Source organism: Oreochromis niloticus, linkage group LG5 (assembly GCF_001858045.2).
Source record: "Oreochromis niloticus isolate F11D_XX linkage group LG5, O_niloticus_UMD_NMBU, whole genome shotgun sequence".
In the NCBI taxonomy this organism is placed as follows: Eukaryota; Metazoa; Chordata; class Actinopteri; order Cichliformes; family Cichlidae; genus Oreochromis; species Oreochromis niloticus.
This window is the reverse complement of record NC_031970.2, coordinates 28432451-28454607: the sequence shown is the minus strand read 5'-3', so window position 1 is coordinate 28454607 and position 22157 is coordinate 28432451. Positions and strand designations below refer to the sequence as shown.

Sequence of the window (22157 nt, the reverse complement as noted above, 5' to 3'; positions counted from 1 at the left end):
TTGTGTGCATGTGTGTGTGTGTGTGTGGGCGCGCATGCAAGTGTGTGTAACTACTCAAGTGGAAGGGTGGGGTGAAGAGCCATGATAATCTGCTTGATTCACACAAGCCTTTCCCCACCCTGCCTGGGGCTAAGCCAATAATCACCATTCCAGGGGACTGACACTGGGAGATAGTCGTCCAGCTTACAGGGGGGTGAAAACTTGTGCCCATTATGCTGATGTTATCTTATATGCCATATCATTAAAGGCACCATATAAAATACTATCAAGCTATAGGCCAGTACGGGTGTTTATAGTTCAGAGAGGTCCAAAAGTAACTGAAATTCAGGATAACAGTGGTAAAAACTTATTTGAAAGGAAAGGTACTTGTTGTAGACTGTATGTTGCTCCAGCAGCTACCTTTAACAGTTTCGGCAGGTTAGAATCAGTTTCACCATGTCAGCAAAACACAGCAGGCAGAGGAAGAATGCGCAGCTGAAAGAGGTTATTGGCTTACACAGAAAGGGAACTACTAACTAGTAATTTCTCCTCTTATAGTAATAAGAGACCAAACATAACTCCTGCAGTCTCGTTTCATTAAACACATGATACAGCTGAATTAGGCTGCTAATCATATCTAAGTGATAGAAGAAATACTTAATGTATCCCAAAAGCCTTAAACAATAAAATAAAATAAAAACATATATATATATATTTATGACGTACTTAAAAGTCACTGTGGTAAAAGTTGAAGAAGAAAATATCAAGATGACAAGGGAAGACATATAGAAGTGTGAGTCCTGAGGGCAGTAAGTGTAATCCCTCCCCGTCAGAGTGCGAACAGTGAGTTTGGACTGCTAAATGCTCCAGCCTTCAGAGGGACGATGGTGGAGGGCTGGTAAAGATGGCGGCGCTCTCCGTGGATGGGAGATACGGATTAAATTGTGGCCAACAAAGCGCAGAAAGAGTCACTGTATTACATGTAAAGTTAACCGAGACAGCACTGAGGGCAATAGAGACCTACCAAAACTGTACGGTGAGTAAAACGCCGTGTATTTCACGGATAAGGACTCAAAATGACACTGCTCGGATCAGCTAGGAAGTCCTAACTGCCACGCATAGCTAAAAGCTACAAAGTTAGCTAAGCTGTTGACAGAGCGAGTTTCAACTGGGTTTTTTGATCACATTAGTCGGGTGTCGTGAAAGTAATCAACGGCAGAAGATAAATGAGGCCTTGGTCTTATGTTCTAACCAGGTTTTACGAGCTGACAAATATGATTTAACGTAAAAACCTGTTGGTTGAGCTGGACGCTGATTAGCTAACGCTAGCTCTACGTTAGTGTGTTGTGCTGACCAACCTAGTCCATTTTTTTCTTGCCAAACTAATGTTGCTTACCAAATTAGGAAAGTGGTAATCTCATATCGACGAATACACTAGACAAGCGTCATGAGCATAGCGTTTTAACATTAAAACATTAAATCGCAGTCAGGTAACCTGAACTTTTTTTCGACGACGTTATATATTAAGAGCAGGAATGAAACATAGGTTATCCCTCATTTATTGCTAACTTTGATCACAGGTTCGTGCCGTTTGAAGCATGTCCATGAGCTTACCATATGTTTAGATTTAGCCAGCTGGCAAAACCTAACAAAAACCTGGCAGGGATATGGAGCTCCTAGTCAGGCTCGCCCTTTTTTTAACTATTTAACTTTGTTATAATCTGTTTCAGTCCAACACTAGCTAGAGATACACTGAGCAAGCATCTCCAAGGTTTACACAGGACAAATATTTATTTATTGAGTTTCTTTCTTTTTTTATTTATTCGTTTAATAAATATATATATGTATATATGTATAATTTAGCTTTTTCTACTTGGCGTCAAGCTTCAGTGAGAAGAATGAGCCAGGATTTATAAATATGTATAATACAAGACCTTTAAAAAATGAAAGGAAAGCAAGAAGAACAGCTTATTTTTGTCTTTTTTTTTTCTTTGTCTTTTTTTTTCTTTCTTTTTTTTTGCATTAATGTAATGTATTTCCATACTTTTTCTGAACTTATTCAAGCCAGTGTGCGGTAACACAAAGTACTGCTTTTGAAACTACTGTTTGCTCTGGATCACTGCATGCCTGTGCCGATTAAATATAACTTGTTAATCTTGAACTGTACGAATGGTGTAATCTTGTTGAGGTGAATGCAGGTGAACTAATCTGGAGAACATCTGCAGTCTTGAATAAGGAGGCCTAAAGCCAGGTTACCTGACTTTTCTCTGCCAACAAAAGCGCTGTTACATAACACACTGGCCAGGTCTAGGTCTCCACTCAGGGATGATACATTATAGCTTGCTAGTAGGTTATAGTGTGCTGAGGTTTCTGAGAATTCTCTTCATTGCATATACACTTACCTGTCTGTCTGCCAGCCACACATTGTATACATTCTTGTATGATAAGCTTTGGCTTATTGTCAGCCCTGTGAGAATTCCTCTTGCAAATATATGTGTTTATAAAATGTGGATATAAAGCAAAATCCAAAATGATTATTCACACGGTTTTGTGACAGCTGGCAGGCTGCGTTATCACTTAGTTGAGGGAATTCTTTTGTGACAGCCCGTGCTACAACCTTATTGGATGTGGTAATGTTGGTCTGTTCTCTGCACTGAACAGCAGCCTGCAATCTCTTGCTGACTGAGCAGCCAAAAACTGCCTGCTTTTTGTTTCTCTCTCCCTCTCGGTAATGTGTGCTGTAGCTAACCCAGTCATCGAACTCTGGAAGCCGGCTATCTTTGTCTTTCTGTGGTGATGTGAAATGTGATCAGAACGGTGCGAGTGGGGGGAGGAGGGAGTGTGGCTTGGAGTAGCACAGCTTTTACAACCATGACATATTTATTTCAATGTTTAAAAAAAAAAAAAGAAAGGAAAAAAAAATGCACATTTTATCCGGTCACCTATTTCTTGAGTCACTTTAGAAAGACTGGTTTATACTCAGCAACGTGGAGAATCTGTTGTTAATAAAATACGCATACCTCCCACTCAGACTAGTTCACAAGTCTAGCTGACTGGTTCTTCTGTGTACTTAAGCCGGGTGAAGAAACTGGGAGTCATGTGCTTCTCCCAGCTTATTGTATACCACTGAAGAGCAGCCACCACATATTTGTGGCTGTCACTCTTATTTCAAGTAGCCACTGGCGCAAATGTAAATAAGAGATTTAGAACTCTACTATTAAAAATATCTAGTTTGTTTTTAGTGTCAAAACAAATCATTTCACCTACCACTTAAAGACACAGGTAATTTTGATTTATATAGTTTCTCTCTCTCTCTCTCTCTCTCTCTCTCTCTCTCTCTCTCTCTCTCTCTCTCAGACTAGTGGCTTTATAGCCCTCAGGTAAAGATTGTCTTTAAGTGGCTCACTGAGCATTAAATGCTGCAAATCACCCATGGCTTCAGAAAAAAATATGCCAGCTGTCCATACAAGGAAAACTGCAATAATTGGGTGACTGTTTAAATAGCTCTGGTGAGACCGATGGCCATATAGCACTTTGAGCTTTGGAAATGTGAGGCTTCACACTATTTGTCTGATAATTTACTGACCAAACAACCAGTTGGTTAATTGGTGAAATAATCTGAAGATCATCAGCAGCACTGCATCAGACACAGCACTGTTAACAAGTTCCCAGTTGCGTGATTGACAGGGATTATCTTTGCTGTGCTGCCTCTTCATTTTTTCTCTTTTGCATCATGAATACTGATTATGACCTAGTTACTTGCTCTTACACAGACAAAGAAGGCACGTGCACGTCACATATCAGCTGGCTGTCAGCTATAGTCCTAGCAGCATGTTTTTAAATGTAGCCTTTAACAAAACATGCAAAGCAAGTGGCTAAGCGTTCAGCATTTGTCTGCGTTATGATGGAAGCGTGTGTTATAGGAGGACTGGGAGTAAAGTGTAGTGTAGATTCTAGGTCTTTATTTTCTGTTTTTTAAATGCTTTACAAGTCTGTATTTTTTTTTTTTTTTTTTTTTTTCTCAGCGGTTAAAGTGTGTGTTTTTCCCCTTATTTTCAGAATGTTCCTTCTCTGCGGCCAACGATACAATTCAAGGGACTACAAGGGGTAAGTCCAACAAGGAAAACAAAAAATCTGGTTGTATTTTAGGTTGTGAGTGTTGCATTAACTGATGAAAATAAGCTTGCCAGTTGTATTCATTGATCCTCAAATCAGTAAAAGATCTTAACAATTTCTGCCAAGGCATTAACTCATTTTAGCACTTGTAATAAAATATAAATTCAATACAAAATGGCCGATTTAATGATTCAAACTGAGTTGTTTATAAAGCAAGATTTCTTTTTTCTTTATTTTTTAAATGTGTGTTTTCCTCTGATGTTTAACACGATAAAATATCAAGTTAATAATTGGTTCATATATATTTTTGTATGATGTATTTACTCCATAATGGCATGACTCACCTCCCAGTAGATGATAAGAACTTGGGTTGTCCTGTTTCCTTGTAACTCTTAAATGGTTCACATCATCCTCTATAGCTCTACTGCTGAATACACTGTTATACTGTTTGTGTTATACTTTATATGTATGTGAATTATTTGACAGCGCATTAAGATTCCCAAGAGTGACTCTTCTTCAGACGCCTTCCACAATTTTGAATTCTACCTGTCTAATGTGGGCAAGGACAACCCTCAGGGAAGCTTCGAGTGCATCCATCAGTATGCGTCGAGGTAGTGTTAATCGCTGGTCAGCTGAATCAACTGTTACTGTCTTACCACACATTGCTGGAAGGTAATCCCTCTCTTGCATCACATTTCTCCCTTATACTCCCTCTTTGTCTCCAGCTCAGGGGCCTCACACCTGGCATTGTTGGCGACAGTACACGACAAGGTCACAGTGTGTGCCACTAATGACTCCTACCAGGTGACCCGGGAGCGCATGACCCAGGCTGTGGAGGACACACGAGAACGTGGGACCAAAGTCATCAAGCCTGGTGGTCAATACAGAGGTAAGACCCTTCCTACAATCTCGCTTATTTCCCACTGCTGCAGTCAAAGGGCGGTGTGGATCCCACATGTCACCATGGCTTTACAACACCTCTTCTCTCTTTTCAAACTCTGCCTCTTTTGAGAGACTGAATAGGTGAAAGCTGACAGCCTAACTCTATTCAAAGCCGTTATTGCGACTGACTAAGCTATTTTGCCGTCTCAGTTTTTTCCAGATTAGGAGTCTGTCTGATAATGACAAGTGGTGGCAGATAAAGCTAATGCTGTTTTAGTAATGCATAGCTTGCCACACAGTACACGCTTTACATTTGTTTTATTGTGTTTAACATTTATCTTTTCAACAAAGCTATGTCTTCATGTTTTCCTTACACATGAGGAATGTATAATTGTTACAGTGTTTTATATACAGATAGCTGTTGCTCTTAAAGTTGCTGCATGTTTAGAATGACTCCTGGTACATGCAGCTAATCTAGGCTTACATTAGGTATTCCCTGCTTTTCAGTTGTCTGACAACAAAAAAAAGAATGTGTAAAATTCAAATACTTTGGCTTGTGCAACATAAAAAGATAGTTTAACTGATCACAGAGAGTTGATACTCAGCAATGTAACCAGACGGCATTCACAGACCGCGCCTGGGTGGCAGCAAATTTAAGAAGACAACTTTGTTGTCTTCACCTTCTACAGTAATCAAGTATTTTAAACTTTAACCCACGATAAAGAGCTGTTGCCATGTTCTGTATTTATGTTAAGTTTTCTGATCTCTATCCTGATCTGAATTGTGATGAATTTTTGTTGCTTGCCAAAAAGAAAAGGAGGGCAAAGTATATCAGTCCCATTTCACTATAGAAATCGCTACAAATCCCAGTTTGTGGTTAAAATGTCATTATTTTCACACATACAAGTAAGCATTTAAAAATGTATACTATTTACTGTAGATGTAGTCTAAAAGCCTTTTTTTCTAAACCCTAGGGATATATTTGTATATTTGCATATACTGTCACATATAGAAACTGGGAAACGAGATGATGTACAGAAAAGGGGGTGGGTCAATAGTTTGTAGCACCTGGTTTGAAGTAAGTATCATACTTACAGATGCGCCAGGGGCCTTTAGATTCTTGTTTTCACAGGCTTTTTGTTTCAGGTGGCAGCCTCTAACTTGCCCTAATCTTTGTCTGCCTTCTGCAGTCGCATTTAAAAGCAGTAACTCTTAATAAATGTACCGATGGTCTGTACAGAATAACTCTTTCTGAAGAAGAAAAATGTGTTAGCAAAAGCATTACGCCTGTTACAATCTGTCACTGGTCTCTGTCACTGTGTGCGAGTGTCCAGTCTTTTTCCTTTTCTTTGACGAGGAGGGAGGGGAGGAGTTTTTCCTTTCTCTTCCTTTCCCTAACCTTAATCTTTTAAAGAGCTTTAGAATTTCATAATGACCATGAAGAGGTATACAGGGAAGCGTTGACACCATGATTAAGCACATTGCTCAGTAATAAGGTTTCTCTGGCTTTAATGTCAACACTTTAAAATGGGTTCTCTAAACTGCTTAGTGTAGTTATGTAGTTTGGTATGGTCAGTTTTCTTGCTGCCTACACTTTCACTGCAAATGGCATTAACATCAGGCCATATTGTCACTGGTTTCAAAAACTGAAATCGTGAATGTCACTGACATAACAAAAGTATTCATTGTGTCTCTTATATCCTGTAGTTACAGTTCTTAATGTCAGTTTGAAATAAAGTTTGAGTTGAGCAGCTCAGCTTCTTTGGTCTTCCTACATGTCACTGACATTCTCACATGATTTCCTCTCAGAAAAGTTAAACCCATGTGTAGGTGACCAAGTCCTGGTTAACCTCATTCACATACAGCATTGGAGGATTTAGCCTATTGTAATCCATTAAGTGAACACAGGTAAAATAGTATTATGGTATAAGTTATTCCTGGTCCTTTAAAAACAAAGTGTGTGTGTGTGTGTGTGTGTGTCCCCAGTCCATAGGTCTGGCATAGGTCCATTTAGCCCAAGCACATTGGCAGGATTGTAATACACTGGTGGAAACCCTGATCCATTTCTTTGAGCTCTCACTGTTATAATCATTGGATCAGTCCTAATGTATGTGTAATGTAGATACAATTGACACCCACTTTTAATAACAGATGTTAATCAAAAGTTCCTCTTATCTGTCCGTGTAAAAGAATCATCTGTGATGAGCCAGTCTGCAGAGAAAAGAAGTCGTAACTTTCCATTTTCCTTCTGTTTTGCAGGAAAGCAAGTACATATCCGTAAGCCTGCACTATCAGCTCCAGAAGTGGTCCCAGAGCGTAAACGCTCCACCCCCATCAACCCAGCCAACACTATTCGTAAGTGCCTTTCCAATAACCCCGTATCGCAGCGGCCGTTCCGAGACCGCATCATTCATCTGCTGGCACTCAGGCCCTACAAGAAGCTGGAAGTGCTAGCGCGTTTGCAGCGTGACGGTATCAACCAGAAGGACCGCAACTCATTGGGGACCACCCTGCAGCAGGTATTTCATGGCAGGAGACTTAAATGGATGAATTTGAACCGATTTGTCTGTTTATGCAGGCTAACAAGATTGTTGCTTGCAGATCTGCCTGATGAAATCCTGCTCACTTTATTAATGCTTCATTCATGAGAAATGAGACTCTTAGTCGTTGAACAGTATTTACATACACAGATGTTTAGCCAGCACAGGATGTATGAAGTATCTATACCAGTATTCCTGCTGTCACAGCTTAACTTTGAAACTCTGTGTGTTTCTATGCAAATTAGGTGGCAAACCTGAATCCCAAAGACAATGCATATTTTCTGAAGGACTACATATACCGTGACGTCCAGCGAGACTGGCCTGGTTACTCAGAAGATGAGAAGTCTCAGATTGACCGGATCCTGACTCGGTACACAAACAGCCAGTTCAGCTTTTTATTCTGATTAATTTTGAGTTGCCTTTGATTAAATTAAAAGCAGTAGAGATATTGAAAGGAAATGTACAGAAAGATAGGATGTGAAATAGAGAGCAGAGATCCTCATGCTTGAAGAGAACCATCAGTCATTTGGTCACATGGCAAATGCCAACATATAGCGTCAATTATGCTCTTAAATGGTCTCCTGCCTGCCTGTACTGATAAAGCGTTTGTTCTTCATGGTGTGTAATTGGACTAACACTGTTTAAATTTTAAGCAGAAGTGGTTTTACATACATGAGCACAGTTTCCAAAAGAATGAATGAAACGCTGAAACTCGTGAGAGAGTGAAGAAAACACAGTTCTGTTATCTTGATGTGTGGCATCAGCCTGCAGTACATGCTGTAGCTTCTATGAAAACATCCACACTGTTTAGAATGGCTTATGGTACGGTTTATTTTGCCATTAGCTGCACTACAGATTTGTGTTTTAGAGCCATTTCTTCTCCTTCTTGTGTTGTGGCATTGGAAAGATGTAAATTAAGCTTCATGAATATAACCAATCCACATTTTTAGCAGGTCTTAGTGTAATGATGGTTGAAGGCTGCCCTCTAAGTTGACCTTTCTTGCCACTTATACTGTTCCCCACTGATAACACTCTGTCTTTTCTTCAATAGCAAATTAGGTCTTCCTAATGAGATAACCGCAACCTCATCCAGTGGTTCTCCCAAAGACAGCGTTCCCACATCACCTCAGGTACCTGAACAAAAATTCTCTAAAGCTCAACCCATGGTGTTATGATTTTCAGACTAAATTCTGTGTTTGGTTTTGTTGGGGGGGTTTTGGCAGAAGCGTCAGCCAGACTTTGATTTCATTGATCCTTTGGCACCGAAGAAAGCCCGCATCTCCCACCTCAGTAATCGAGGGCCAGCCACATCCTCCACCTCGGATCGCCGTGAGGACGAGGGCAGCCTCAGCTCTAAACGCTCATCCCTACCCTCCAATGTCACCTCAGGCCCTCCCACTCATCTCCCCATCTCATCCCACCCACCTGCCCCCTCTCACCAGCAGCCTAGCCCAGCTTCTAACACCAACTCACCAAGCACCCCCGAGGGCTGTGGCACCCAGGACCTGCCCGTGGACCAGAGTTCCTCCTGCAGAGATCCTTCACCCAAGTCCTTTTCGTCCGATAGATCCCTGCAGGATCGCTATCAGCATCCTAACCCCGGTCCCAGACCATCCCCCAGCCCTCCACCTTGCACCTCACTCACAGTTACCTCCACTGTCATTTCTAGCCCTCCCTTGTCCAACATCACCAGTAAGAAGGTTAAAAAGAAGTCTAAGAAGCACAAAGACAAGGATCGAGAAAGGGAGAAAGGGAAGCGAAAGGAAAGAGACGGCAGTAGTTCTCATGGTGTTGCGGAGCAGTCTGTAGAAAGTCATAGAGCCAAGAAGAGGCAGAGCCCTGTTGAAGAGACCAGGAGAGTTATCAGCAAAAGTTCTCACAAAGATCAAGGTGTGTTTCTGAATCTCTTATATGGACTGCTGAATCAGATACCAGCAGTTCTGGAAATTTTATGTTGTCACTTTAACTCAGAAAACAGGACAGCAACCTTTACATTACAGGCTTCCATTTCTTTGCAGCAGCCTTTGCTTTTTCAGCAGCTGCACCACTGATTTTATGAGAAAAATGGGTTTGCCCTTTCCTATAAAAGCAGTGTATGTCTGGCCATCAGTACCTTTCTGTTCTGATTATACTGAATGAGAAATCCTTGTGCTGTGGGTTAATGTCATCATGCAACAAACGTTTAAATTACTGTTGAAACATCAGGGATCAACTAAAAGAGACCTGTTCATATTTTTTACATCAGATCAAGATGGTTAAAAATACAATCCTATATGATGATAGTACTTACTATATTCTGACTGTTCATAGTACAGTTTGTTAGACAGTTTTCCATCACAGCAGTGTTGCTTATGTTTAATGTTCATTATAAATTCTGTACTTAGATTCTTGCATATTGCTGTCTCTCCTCAGACTCTTCAGACAAAGGGAGGCCAGTCCAATCCACTGAATTTTCATCCAAAATAGAGACGCCTGACTATATCCTGTAAGTAACTGTTATAATTCTAAAAGGATCCATTATCAACACAGTGTGTCTTTTTTACCTCTCAGGTTTCAGCTTTTTTTTTTTGTAAATTTCCTCTTTTTCTCAGCACAAATTGTGAAACGATTGCAAAAGAGGATGTTTAGAACAAACACAAGTGAATTAGAGTAGATGAGAATTAGGACACGTGAAATGCTGCTGTAAACACAGATGTGTTTCAGTGTGCATGCTAGTATTCTTTGTTCATTGCTGTACTAGGACTGTTTTGTACTTTCCACATCAGTGGTAATGAGTTCAGGGAATATCTTATCCATAGCACATTTGAAATGGAGAAGTGCAACAGATGTTGAGCTTCCCATATCTCTATAAATGGCATGACCTTTTCAAAGGTGCATTCAGAATAAATAAAGTTTGGAAAGAGCATGGAGAGTCCAGTGCTGGTATTGGTGTTGTCTGTAACAGCTCTTTCTGAATTGAAATTTCAAATTAAAACTTACTTTGTCACCACTTTAAAAAGGATCTAATTTTCCTTTCTTCACAGGAAGTACACAGCATTGGTGTCCCTTGACCAGCGGCAAAGCTACAAGGACGATTTCAATGCAGAGTATGATGAGTACCGCCTGTTGCACGCACGCGTGGAGAACATCACCCGCCGCTTTACCCAGTTGGACTCCCAGTGTCGGAAGTTGGCCCCTGGCACCAAAGAGCATCAGGTCATATTGAAACGTTTTGCTTGGATACATTTTTGATGATGATGATGACTGCAGAAAGACCACAATCATAGAAACGTGACACAGGCTGTTCTCTCTCTGTATGTGTGTTTTAATCATTTTCTACATTATTATAAATTTGTGGTCCTGTTGGTGATGACAGAATATAATGAAGTCTTTTAACCATTCACAACTGGCTCTTTGTATACTGCTGTCAAACAAACAGGAGGCAGTAATGATGGACGGGCTTATTCGTAATCAACAAAAAGTAATAGTGTTGTCAAAGTTTCACAGCTGCTCCTCAATCCAGAGACATCTGCAACCAGCAGGCGACAGACATTTGTTTAGAGTGCTAATAGTTTCATTCTGTGCTTCGGTTCAGGGTCCTGCTTTTGTCCCTAGCTATCAGAGCTTTTTTTTTTATTTCCTTAAAATAAGTGTAGGTGGGTCAGTATTTCATTTATCTACAAAAACTGAAAGAACATGTGTTTTTTGTAATGTTTATACATGATGTCCATTGGGAACAACTTATGACTTTAATCATCTTTACAGAAGGTGCAAGAAGAAGTCGTGAAAGAGTACAAAAAGATCAAACAAGTAAGTTACACAGGCTGTCATCATTTTAAATCTTTGTGTGCATTTCTGCCTTTTCCCCTGATATAACCTAATAACACTGCGAACCCTTTAACCAGGTCTTTACCTTTTTGAATGTTCGCTGCATTAAATTTGGCCAAAATATTCTCACACTCCACAATCACGCTCATTCTTATCTGAATTAGACACACTATGCATACATGTACTGGCAGGGTGGTATGTGCACACCTGTGTAAACGACACAGTGTTTTAACTGATGTGAAAAGGTGCATTAACGTTACACATTAAATCCTTCAAATGTTAGTGCAGTATTGTTACTTTATATTCCATGTGCATAAAAATGATTACATAATTGGGCATATGCAGAAGCTCTTTCTGTCCTAAGACCATTCGGAACTGTGAACTTATTAGAGTTTAGAGCCTGATTATTTCTTTGACTCCTCTTTTTTTCATACCAGTCAACTCAATATGGCTATAAAAAACATATTAAAGCAGGCTAAATATGATTGGTCACAAATACCAGTAAGGAATGGCAGCTGTGAGAAAGTGCTGAAGTCATGACGGCATGCTTAGAAAACTTAACTTCTGAGCAGGAAGACAAAGCACCTCCTCATGGATCTGTATAGGAATGTCAGGCATGTTTAGCTAGTGCAGGGAACGGTAGTGCACTGTTTCTTTTTGCTGTGTTTGTTCATGAACAGGGTGTCAAAGGAGAGCTTTCAGAAGCGAACTCTCTGCCAATTCATAACAAAAGTGCCTGAAGTATGCAGAGTAAAATCTGGATAAACTAGAGTCGTGGTCAGTGAAACAAAGCAGACAAACATCCACAGCAAAGTTAAACATTTTAATCACAATTTTCAACCTTTTTAGTGTTTCTTGAAGGACGCCCTAAAAGTCTCATAACCTGAAGTGCTCTGTAAGGAAGAGCGCATGCCACGATTGGTCAGGAAATAACAGTGCATTAGCAGGTTGACTTCTTTTGCTTTAAGGACGAACAAAATGTGTAATTTGTTCTGCACTTTAAAAAAATCAAACAGTGCTGCTGGTGAACTGATATTTTCTTTTTTCTTTCTTTCTTTTTTTTTTTTTTTATAAATAGCACAGCCCCAACTACCACAAAGAGAAACTGCGCTGCGAGTACCTGCACAACAAGCTGGCCCACATCAAGCGGCTCATAGCTGATTTTGACCAGCGCAGAGCCCAGGCCTGGTGCTGAGAGCACAGTAGAGAACATCTTCACTCATCAGTATTGAGAATGGAGGGTCAAACCAAGAGCATCTGTCCAGCTGTCTCTTAACTATTGAGACCCCTTCAGTTGCTGCCTCCGCAACAGCTCCTTCCCCCACTTTCCTTACCATTTTTCCTTCTCCTGTTATCTTGCTTCATTCCTCCTTTTCTTTTTGACCTTTGATTCCACAGGCTTCATTGGTGCCTGCAATCCTGCTTTTCGACTTTACCCATCAATCCTTTGCTTTTGCAGTATTTTTTTTTTTTCCTCTTCTTCTCCTGTGGATTTGACACCACTGGACCAGTGGAAGGGGCCGTCTGCATGTGTGAGCTGGTTTGTCTCTAACTTTTGAAGGACTTTCTCTTCAGACAAAAGTATTTTTGAGCATCAGATAAAATATTAACATGTATTTAAGTAAAACAAAAAAGAGGGAGATCTATTTATTTTGAGACTCGTAGTGCAAAGTAAGAGTCTGCAAATGATATATTGTTTAATTTTTTTTAAACAATGCAAAAAAAAATACCACAGGCCTTATGTGTTTTGACTTTGTGAAGCCATTTTGCACGCAGATCCATCTGTCATCTCATCTGACAAAGATGCCTGTCTTGCCTCATTTCCTCTCATCACTTCAAACGGCAGTGGATAACCACACTTCAATAAATTGCTGAGTTTGAAGCTGAAGAGGAAGGAAATGAGACAGGAAGAAGAAATCACTTGAGCTGATTGAGAAGCAACAGTTTGTGTGCATGGGTTGTGAATTTAATTGCAATGACAAAATGGTGTTGAAGGTTGGCGTAAGCCAACCCCTCCCCCTCCCCCCACCCTGTCAGTAGGGGGCAGTATTTCCCGCACCAAACAATATTTAATGTTCACAGTGCATTATGGATGCCTTAAGGTGTTTACATTCGGAAATGTCGAGCTGGGCCTTGGAGTCCACTGGCTGTACAAAGGAACTACAACTGCCTAGAAACAGGTCTGTGTGTGTTTGTGTGTGCGCGCGCGTGTGTGGTGTGCAGATGTCAGTGATGGAGAGAGGAAGGGATGTAAAGTCTGGAAGGAGTGTTACAAATTGTGTGTATAGTTGTATGGATGTGTATTATGTTGAATGAAAGGAAAAATAGAAATGTGGAGAAGAAGTGAAGAAATATATAGAAAACAAACAAAAAAAGCTGCTATAGTGTTTAAAACCAGCCAGGAACACTCAGGATCAACCTGGCTGGAGTAAGAGTACCTGATCCTACCTGAAGAAAGGAAGAAGATCCTTATTCGGTTCTTCTCTAGACCCTGCAAAGGACTGCCCCCCTCCCAACCTCTCAAGCTTTATCCAGCGGCAAACAGGTTTTTTTTTAAAAAAAAGTTTGTAAGGAAGCAAAATGTTATCATCCACCAGAGGACTTGTCTGTATTATGATGTCAGTGCGTTTGATTCTTGGTTAGAGCTCCACGCAGCAATGACAGACGTGAGTTGGAGCATTTTCTTTTTCAACATGGATACAGATTTGGATGAATGGCTTCTATGAAATTATTTCAATGAGGGAAATTTTATTTACTAAGTTGTTTAAGAATGTTTGCCAAAAAATGTAATTGCCTTTTTTTTGGGGGGGGGGGGTCATGCTTCCATGGAGTCAAATTTCTGATTGGGGCTAATGTTAAGAAGTCATTGATTATGCGATGTCTCTTTCGCTGAAATAAAACTTCCTTAAATGTAGGAATGTAAAAGAGGAACTTGGTCATTTTGGTGTTGAAGTGTGAAATATTTTGCAGACAAGTAAGAGTCTGTACTTTCTTTTGGGGGGTGGCACTGTTTATTTTCATTTCCCGCAAAAATGAATATTTTTCTGTCCTGTTTTTATTGTACTTGATTGTGGCATTCTGTCAGATAGTCAGTCTCTGCAGTAGACTGGCTCTTTGGGTTGGTTGTCAGAATCAATTTAGGTTTATTGCAAACTCTTCTTGACTTGTTATTTTGGACAGATAATTAGCACTTGTATCGACAAAGTGTCACAACAACAGAAAAATGTCCATCCCGCTGTGGGGGAAAGGGCTGGTATTTGTACTGTTTTTCCTGGTTGTGATAATTTCCCAGAATTAAGAGCTACAAAGGGCTACTTCACATAACTGTGTCCTCTTCTCGACCTTCCAAAGATGTTTTGGGGGGGGTTTTCCCTGTAAGAGCTAATTCAGAATATAATGAACAAACAGTATATGAATCAGTGTGGAGGGGTTTAGTAAGAAATACAGAGGAAGTTTTAGATTTCCCAGCAGAGTTTAAACACAAGAAGCCACAAGTCCATTCTGAAAGAAATCTGATTCTGCCCATCTGAAAATGTACAAGACATTTCAATAAACATCAACACAGTTTTACCTGAAAGATGTTTCTCTTCTTTTTTTCAGATTTTAATGACAAAATATAGTTATTATTCAATCGTGTTGGGATTTAGATTTTTTTTAACAAAGGCTTGTATGCAAAAGACACAATTTAAGAGTAGAAAGATGTATAGTACAAAGACTTAAGAGTGGGTGAGTAATTAAAAGGTACTTAAATATAACTTTTTCTAATGGTGTCAGAGTAGCTTCATAGGAGTGAGATACAAGCTAGCTGACAGTAATCCAGTGTTTCAAAATTCAATTTCAATGAGAGGTACAACTAATGTCAAAATATCCTATGACCCGTCACTTATTTTAATATAAGATTGGTTTTCAGAAACTAAATAACTGTTATATGAACAAATGCCTACTACTAATGTCCGCAAGAAATGAACACAAGGTAGAACATGAGTTATCTGATACTAGTGTCGTGGTTACAGAGTGGGTCCAGAAAGGGATCATATTTTGTGTGACTAACATTCAGATGGTGCATTTCTGTTCGCTTGATGACGGGGCAGATAAATACCAACGCCTGGGGTGGCTGGACCTCAGGAGGTAGAGCAGGTCATCCACTAACTGGAAGGTTGGTGGTTTGATCCCTCGCTGCTCCAGTCTGTATGTCAAAGTCTCTTTGAGCAAGATATTTGCTTACCAGTTTAAATGTTAGAAAGGTGTAGAAAAAAACTGCCTGGGTGACTGAGGTATGTTGTGTAAAGCACTTTGAGTGCTCCGGTATAGCAAAAAAAGTGCTGTATAACAAGCAGTCCACACTCATCTTCCAATTCTTTCATTTTTCAGCTTCACCTCATTAACATTTTATACAGTGCTGCAACAGCTTCATGTTGATAAAATCTCTTCATGCACAGAAACGGACAGACAGACACACAAACACTGCTGAAGTCGTCAAAACTGCTTTTGTGGTTAAAGTAAGTGTGTCTAGCAGCACATTTTGCCACGATCATACACACAAAGAGACAGACAAGATCACAGGGTGTAAACAATACCAGCCTCGGTGATGCAGCTGGTAATAACATAGCTTAGAGGGACTGGTGTACACAAAAATACCCACAACTGTAAAACAGTTATGGGTACTTATGGGCACACACAAAAAAAAACCCAATAAAAATGCGCAAGATATAATCATGAAACTTTATAACAGAGTAGTTGAGATCAAAATGATGGTTGAGTCTGACCCACAAACACGGAGTAAGGGGCATCATTTATTCTTTTTAATCTGTACCATGCATCCTGTGACTCACTGTGAGAGGCAGCTTGATCTGATGTTTGAGTATGTTTGAAGATGTGTGGCGTGAGAACTTGCATTCTTCACACCTTCAGTTTCAGTTCTTGGAAACAAAAATGCTAACACTCATATATGTTCCAACCACATCTAAATGCAAAAAATAAATAAAAATCAGGCTACCTGTTCGGATATAACATCCCTTGTTTAACAAAGATTCATGTGGTCCCTGGAGTCTCTCATATGCCTGGAAGCTTTCCCTGCACCAGACAAGGAAACAGCTGCATACATAATATGCCTCCGGCCTCCATGTAGTTTGTCCCTGTGGCTTGGGGAAGAAAACCGGTGAGACTCAATTAAATCAGTGACAGATGCCGTTCTGAATTCCAACATATCACTTTGGTTCTTATTATACTGCTCTCACTATAACAATTCAGCATTCACATGTTCCTACCCTTTATGATGTCTCAAATTTATCCCAGTGGCTTTGCTGACGAGGCATTGCCACAGGCTGAGAAGACATAATCCACAGAGAAGCCAGAAAAGAATAGACTTGGATGTAACCCCTCTGTAATCACCAACACTTCCATTGGTTATTGCAATATCATTTCTTTTTAATTTTAAGTATTTGAAATAACATGAATTTTTAATCTAACTGTATAACGCTGATGCACATAACAAGTTACTTTACATCACTGACTATAAGTTTTTATGCTGTCAGCTGTATTTGAATCACTCATTTGGCAAGTGAGACTTGGGGGAAGAGCCCAAAAATTCCTACAGCATGAACTTGGTGCTTATTCTGTGAATTGGGTTTGTTCTGGTACATCCCACAGTCAATCGGGATCTGTCTCTGTGTGTTGTGTTGTTCTGTTGGAGGAGGCTGCAGCTGTCTGTGGGTGCTCATGCTCTAATGCAGTCTACACATAGACAGTATAAAACATTCAATTCAGTTTTATTTATATAGTGTCGAATCACAACAACAGTCGTCTCAAGGTGTTTTATATTGTACGGTAAAGACCCTACAGTAACAATCAGATGCTCCCCGTGAGTAAGCACTTGGCAACAGAGGGAAGGAAAAAGTCCCTTTTAACAAGAAGAAACCTCAGGCAGAACCAGGATCAGGGAGGGGCAGTCTCCTGTTGCAGCTGGTTGGCAGTGAGAGGAGGAAGACGCACTGTGGAAGAGAGCCAGAGATTAAAATCGCTGTTGCTATGTCAAATGCAGCAGCGATGTCACCTATTGGTTTGTGGCGTCTGATTATGAAACCTCAGGGAGGACACTGGATGCTCACAGGATAAATGGGCACGCCTGCATTCAGTACAGCCTGAAACTACCACTTGAGCCTACAAACTCCAGCGGAGTCGCCCCCTGCTGCCCGTTAGACAGAATGCAGGTTTAAGATACTTCTGAGCTGGCTCTACTTTTTCAGACCCAGAAGCTACGTGCATCTTACACTGTCTACTGTGTGTTTAGATTTTGTGTCAGATGGCCAACAACCACTTCCCCTACTCAGTGGTTTTACTGTTGTGGCTGTCCGGTTCGTGCCCAATCTGTGCGCTGTCTCTTTAAGAAGGAGGGCGTGACTTGGAATGATTGACTTAACCAATGACTGAAAACAAAGAGATCACATTTCTTCTTCTGCATTGAAAAAAAAAATCAGAAAAGGAAAAAAAAGAACGAGTTGGTGGGAACCCACATATCCCCATCTCCTCGTCACTTTACCAGGAACCTTAAAATGGCGCAGCAGTTTGTCCAGGCGAAAATTAAGGGCGACAAAGTGGTGGTGTTTCTGAAACCCACCTGTCCTTACTGTACCATGGCTCAAGAGGTTTTGCAGAAATACAAGTTCAAGCCGGGACATTATGAGTGCGTTGATATAAGTAACCACAGCGAAATGGACAGTGTGCAGGACTACTTCCTGGAACTTACTGGAGCCCGTACGGTAAGCTTACAGCCTCTCCGTCACAAACAGGGCACAAACTTTAATACACACACCCATAAATTCAGTGTTAATATAGTTGTATCTTCAGGGCACTAACACAAACTTTAAAGAACACTTCTACATATTTGTGGGAAATGAAAAGTAAGCATCATGGCCTTAAAGCATTCGATATTAAATGGAAGATAAAGCAGATAGAGATTTTCCATATGGGATTAAGGTAGATGAAATGTCCAGTGAGTGCAGGAAATGTTCCTCGGAGATTTTAGTCAATTTTGAAATGATGACATTACAGAGTAGCTGCTGAGTCGTGTTTGAATCCTCACTTCCTCCACACCCCAAAATTCGCTCTACTGGATTGACTGAGAAGTACAGTAAACTCATTGTTATGATCAAAAAACGAGTTTGAGATAATTTCGTCTTCATGACATGGTACTTTTTTTTCTGCTGGAAGCAGCCAACAGATGATGGTACACTGTGTTCATTTTGAGACTCATCAGACCAGGCAACGTTTTTCCAAACATCTGTTTTGGCGAGGCTGTCAGGCTTGTAGCCTCATTTTCCTGTCAGGAGTGACCAAGTGTGCTCTTCTGCTGCTGCAGCCTGCCTGCTTTCAAGGTTCAACATGTTGTGCGTTAAGAGATGCTCTTCTGCATCTTCTCTAACAAGTTACTGTTTCAAACCATTCTTTATAAGCCCTACAGATGGTTGTTCAGGAAAATCCCAGTAGATCAGATCCCAAGTAAGAATGCCTATTTGATAATCTGGAAATCACCATTATTACATGAATCACAATTTCAAGAAGGAATTTCACCTCCTCTGATTACGACATTTTTCAAAACCAACACACGTCAGCTACTTTCAGTTTTTTTGTCCTTAAAGTATTATTTAGAATCTGTTCTGCTTTTTTATGATCTCTGTTTGGTTTTCTATGCAAAAAGCAAATGTACTGTGGTAGAAGTAACTACTCGAGAAGTGTACTAGCATATGATTGGTGGCAGTAACATGAGAGAGTATGTAATGAGACAAACAGGAGAAAGAAGTCTGGGGTTGGATCCCTGTGGGGAAGTTCTGACTGTCACAAGCTTCATAATCACCCGACTTCACCCCCATCTCCCACTTGAAAACTGAAAAAAGCAAGCGTTTGTAACATGAGAGAAGCTCCCTGTGCTGATTTTGATTGTGACGAGATAAAATGCGTTATCAGATTTTGCCGCTCGTGCATGCTGCCTTTGATGCAGAAGCCGTGGCAGGCCAACAGTACCACAAAGATATTCTGATATTCATGCTTATGTTTCACAGATCACTGACCCTGTGCATGAAGCTGAAAGAGAATTTCTTCCTTTTTTCTTGTATTGGTTCAGGTCCCACGAGTATTCATCGGTGAGGAGTGCATCGGTGGTGGCAGTGATGTGGCGGCCCTCCAGAGGAGTGGCAAACTGGAGGGCATGTTGAAATCCATTGGGGCCCTGCAGTGATTCACCTGAAGATCTCCAGGTATGGCATGGACTCTGAGAATGCAGCTTTCCTTCACCTTAAAGTACAGCACACAACCTGTTACTAATGCTCGATATAATAACAACCGCTTATAAAGTGTAAGTTAAGAATCGATTAGACTTAAGGAAAATATTATTTAATAACAAAAAAAGTGGTGATGTTTGCAGATCACATTCCGTATTATTAAAAAATCATTTTATAAGTTATATGGTTTGTTTTATGTATTTTATAAAAGCTGTTACTGGATCTGCTCAGCCATGGAAACTGATGCCAGGAAGCTCCCAGCACACAGTTTCTGTGCTGATATTAATAACATTTGGTGTTTGGATCTCTGCAGGTAATGAGTGGGATTATTGGTGGAGTATTTAGGATTCAAGAAATTTCACAAACTGACTTGTTACAGCAGTGGCCTCCTGTTACCACACTTGAATTCAGAGGGCGCTTTAGAGTAACCTACTCTTTCACAAATATAAAGGCAGACAGCACGGCTGGGTGATTTTTTTTTTTTTTTAAATATATATATATATTTATTTATATATATATATATATACCTGTGGCCCATCAGGGTTTCGCTTGTCACTAGGTTTGGAAATTGGTATTAATAGGTACTAGCAAACCGGTGCATGTCTTCGTTTGGTACTCAGTTGAACTCTCAAAATGTACAAATATATACGATTGTGGGATTTGTATAAAATATTTGTATACACCATACAGCTGTTTGCAATCACATCGCTCTAATATTTATGCAACATTTCATTAAGATCGTTCCAGTTATTCAGGAGGAGACATGCGCTATGATCATTACAGTATGATTATTAAGAGGTTTTTAGTGTAAAATGCATAATTCCAGGGAAAGACAAAAACGTATAATCAGTAACTTGCCAGTGATGGAGTCAGTGGTATGTTAAAACATGTCTTTATTTAAAGTCAGACGCCATGTAATCTACAGTCTGTACAGCACAGGCCCAGAGGAGCCATGTGTCTCCACACTAGGTGTGGATGCAGCACTGGGGTACACTTTGTTTCACAGTCCACAGTTTCACCTGCTGTTTGCTGATTCGTATTATTAGGGATGCACCACAAGGATTGTAACGTTCTGGGTCTTTGCCAATGTTTAAAATAACAATTTGGCTGATTTCTGATCCTAGTTAGTTTTCTTTAGTATTGTGATGGGACAAAAAAACAAATCATAAATAAATAAGTGAACTGTTTCAGCGTCTTTCAGCCTTTCATCACACTATCTCGCAGTGAGCACAAATTCAGTCATACATATTTATGAAACTGGATCCCAGAGATGATAACGGCAAACTCTTGCGAGCGAAGAGATAAACATCAGCCAATGCTATTGGTGAATGTCATCTTTTTTGGCAATAGGCCGATGTACATCTACAAGGTGACTATCAATCAATAAATCGCTGCATTCCTGTTTATTAGCAGATCAAAATGTATTCGAGGATATTTACACACAGAATTTAGTGGAATTTGTGCAGCAGCTGGTTAAAGATACCAACTGCACACTGTCAAAACTTGACAGTGGGAGCTTGCTTGTACTATATATACACAGAATTTCTGTTAATACTGCAGAAATAGAATATGAAAGCATTACATGTCGCTTCCTGATTGATTGTGATCCAGAGATTAAAAAAAACATCTGCTAGCTGTCACTACTGATCACTTTCACCCTCGCGTAGGTGAAGGTTTATTTAACAAATTGAGCCGTTATGTTCTGTTTCCCCATTTTTAAAATCGAGTAAACAGCCGTGAAACATTAGACTGGAAAGTAGTGCCACCCTGTTTGTCTCGACTTCAAATGTTAAAAAAACAAAAATCATGTCCACATACTGTATAGTTTACAAAAATAATTGAGCACCAATAAATCATAATCTCTTTATGATTAAAAAACATTTTAAATTAAAAAAAAAGATAAAAGAAATATCTCGTATTCACCCAGAGGCTTTGAGATTTTTACTGTACTAACTTATGTTCATGATATGGTGCTTTTTTTTTTTTCCCAGCATCTTCATACCATACCACCACTATAACTGCAGCGAAAGGCTTTTGCCTTTTTGTGACAGCGACAGGTCGTTATTTATTATTGCAAACAGAAAAGCATGTTTTCTTATTAACCCGCAAAGGAAAGCGTGTAAAAGTCCGCCTCAGTAGATTTTAAAAAGGAGTTTTGAAAGAAAAATGTTATTACTGTTGCTGATTTGGTTTACAGATATTAATTACAGGTTAGATGCTGTTTGATTTGAGGCTTAAATTTGAAGCCTTTTCTCCATGATAGTGTAACTGCTTCATTTGACACCTATGTACTTTACTGTGTGGTTATAAAAATCAGTCTGGCTGCAAGACAGTTTATGAGGCTGCGTCATCGATGTGAAAGGATCGACTAAAGTGTTGTAATTAAACCTGTCCTACTCATTTGCTTACACATGAAAATACATATGACGCTGCTACCAGCAGCAATCGTGGATGACTTGCATCGTGACCATTTGTTTACCCTAGAGTCAATAATTTATGATTTCAGTGCTGTTTAACTGACTCACTCAAAAAACTACCTAACCCAGTTTCTTAAACC

At 40.0% G+C, this 22157-nt stretch overlaps 2 protein-coding genes and 1 long non-coding RNA gene across 3 annotated transcripts in view; 2 read left to right on the top strand and 1 right to left on the bottom strand.

The window, feature by feature from the left end:
- The first annotated feature begins 804 nt into the window (after window positions 1-804).
- Window positions 805-14721, top strand: ell2 (elongation factor for RNA polymerase II 2). The gene is made up of 12 exons (XM_005450340.4): window positions 805-1015; window positions 4039-4086; window positions 4582-4706; window positions 4821-4984; window positions 7237-7496; window positions 7763-7887; window positions 8569-8647; window positions 8741-9407; window positions 9930-10002; window positions 10541-10712; window positions 11262-11306; window positions 12403-14721. Exons 1-12 carry the CDS (start codon window positions 884-886, stop codon window positions 12517-12519), a joined length of 2007 nt encoding a protein of 668 aa, XP_005450397.1. The 5' UTR covers window positions 805-883; the 3' UTR covers window positions 12520-14721.
- LOC112846954 (uncharacterized) lies at window positions 14209-19570 on the bottom strand. Its single transcript, XR_003220181.1, has 2 exons — window positions 19391-19570; window positions 14209-17314 (listed from the first exon to the last, which is right to left on the bottom strand). It is a non-coding gene; the product is annotated as an uncharacterized LOC112846954 (long non-coding RNA).
- glrx (glutaredoxin (thioltransferase)) overlaps window positions 17779-22157 on the top strand; it is a 6215-nt gene continuing 1836 nt past the window's right edge. The window contains exons 1-2 of the mRNA XM_003442700.5: window positions 17779-18082; window positions 19444-19576. Of these exons, the coding sequence (XP_003442748.1) occupies window positions 17876-18082; window positions 19444-19557 (321 nt within the window). The 5' untranslated portion in view covers window positions 17779-17875 and the 3' untranslated portion in view covers window positions 19558-19576. The remainder of the gene's footprint in view (window positions 18083-19443; window positions 19577-22157) is intronic.

Excerpts from the sequence above, each read along its gene's own strand:
- ell2 (XM_005450340.4), top strand. The coding sequence starts at position 884 with ATGGCGGCGCTCTCCGTGGATGGGAGATACGGATTAAATTGTGGCCAA. Across the intron at positions 1,016-4,038 it reads AGACCTACCAAAACTGTACG|AATGTTCCTTCTCTGCGGCC; the intron begins GTGAGTAAAACG and ends CCTTATTTTCAG. Across the intron at positions 4,087-4,581 it reads AATTCAAGGGACTACAAGGG|CGCATTAAGATTCCCAAGAG; the intron begins GTAAGTCCAACA and ends ATTATTTGACAG.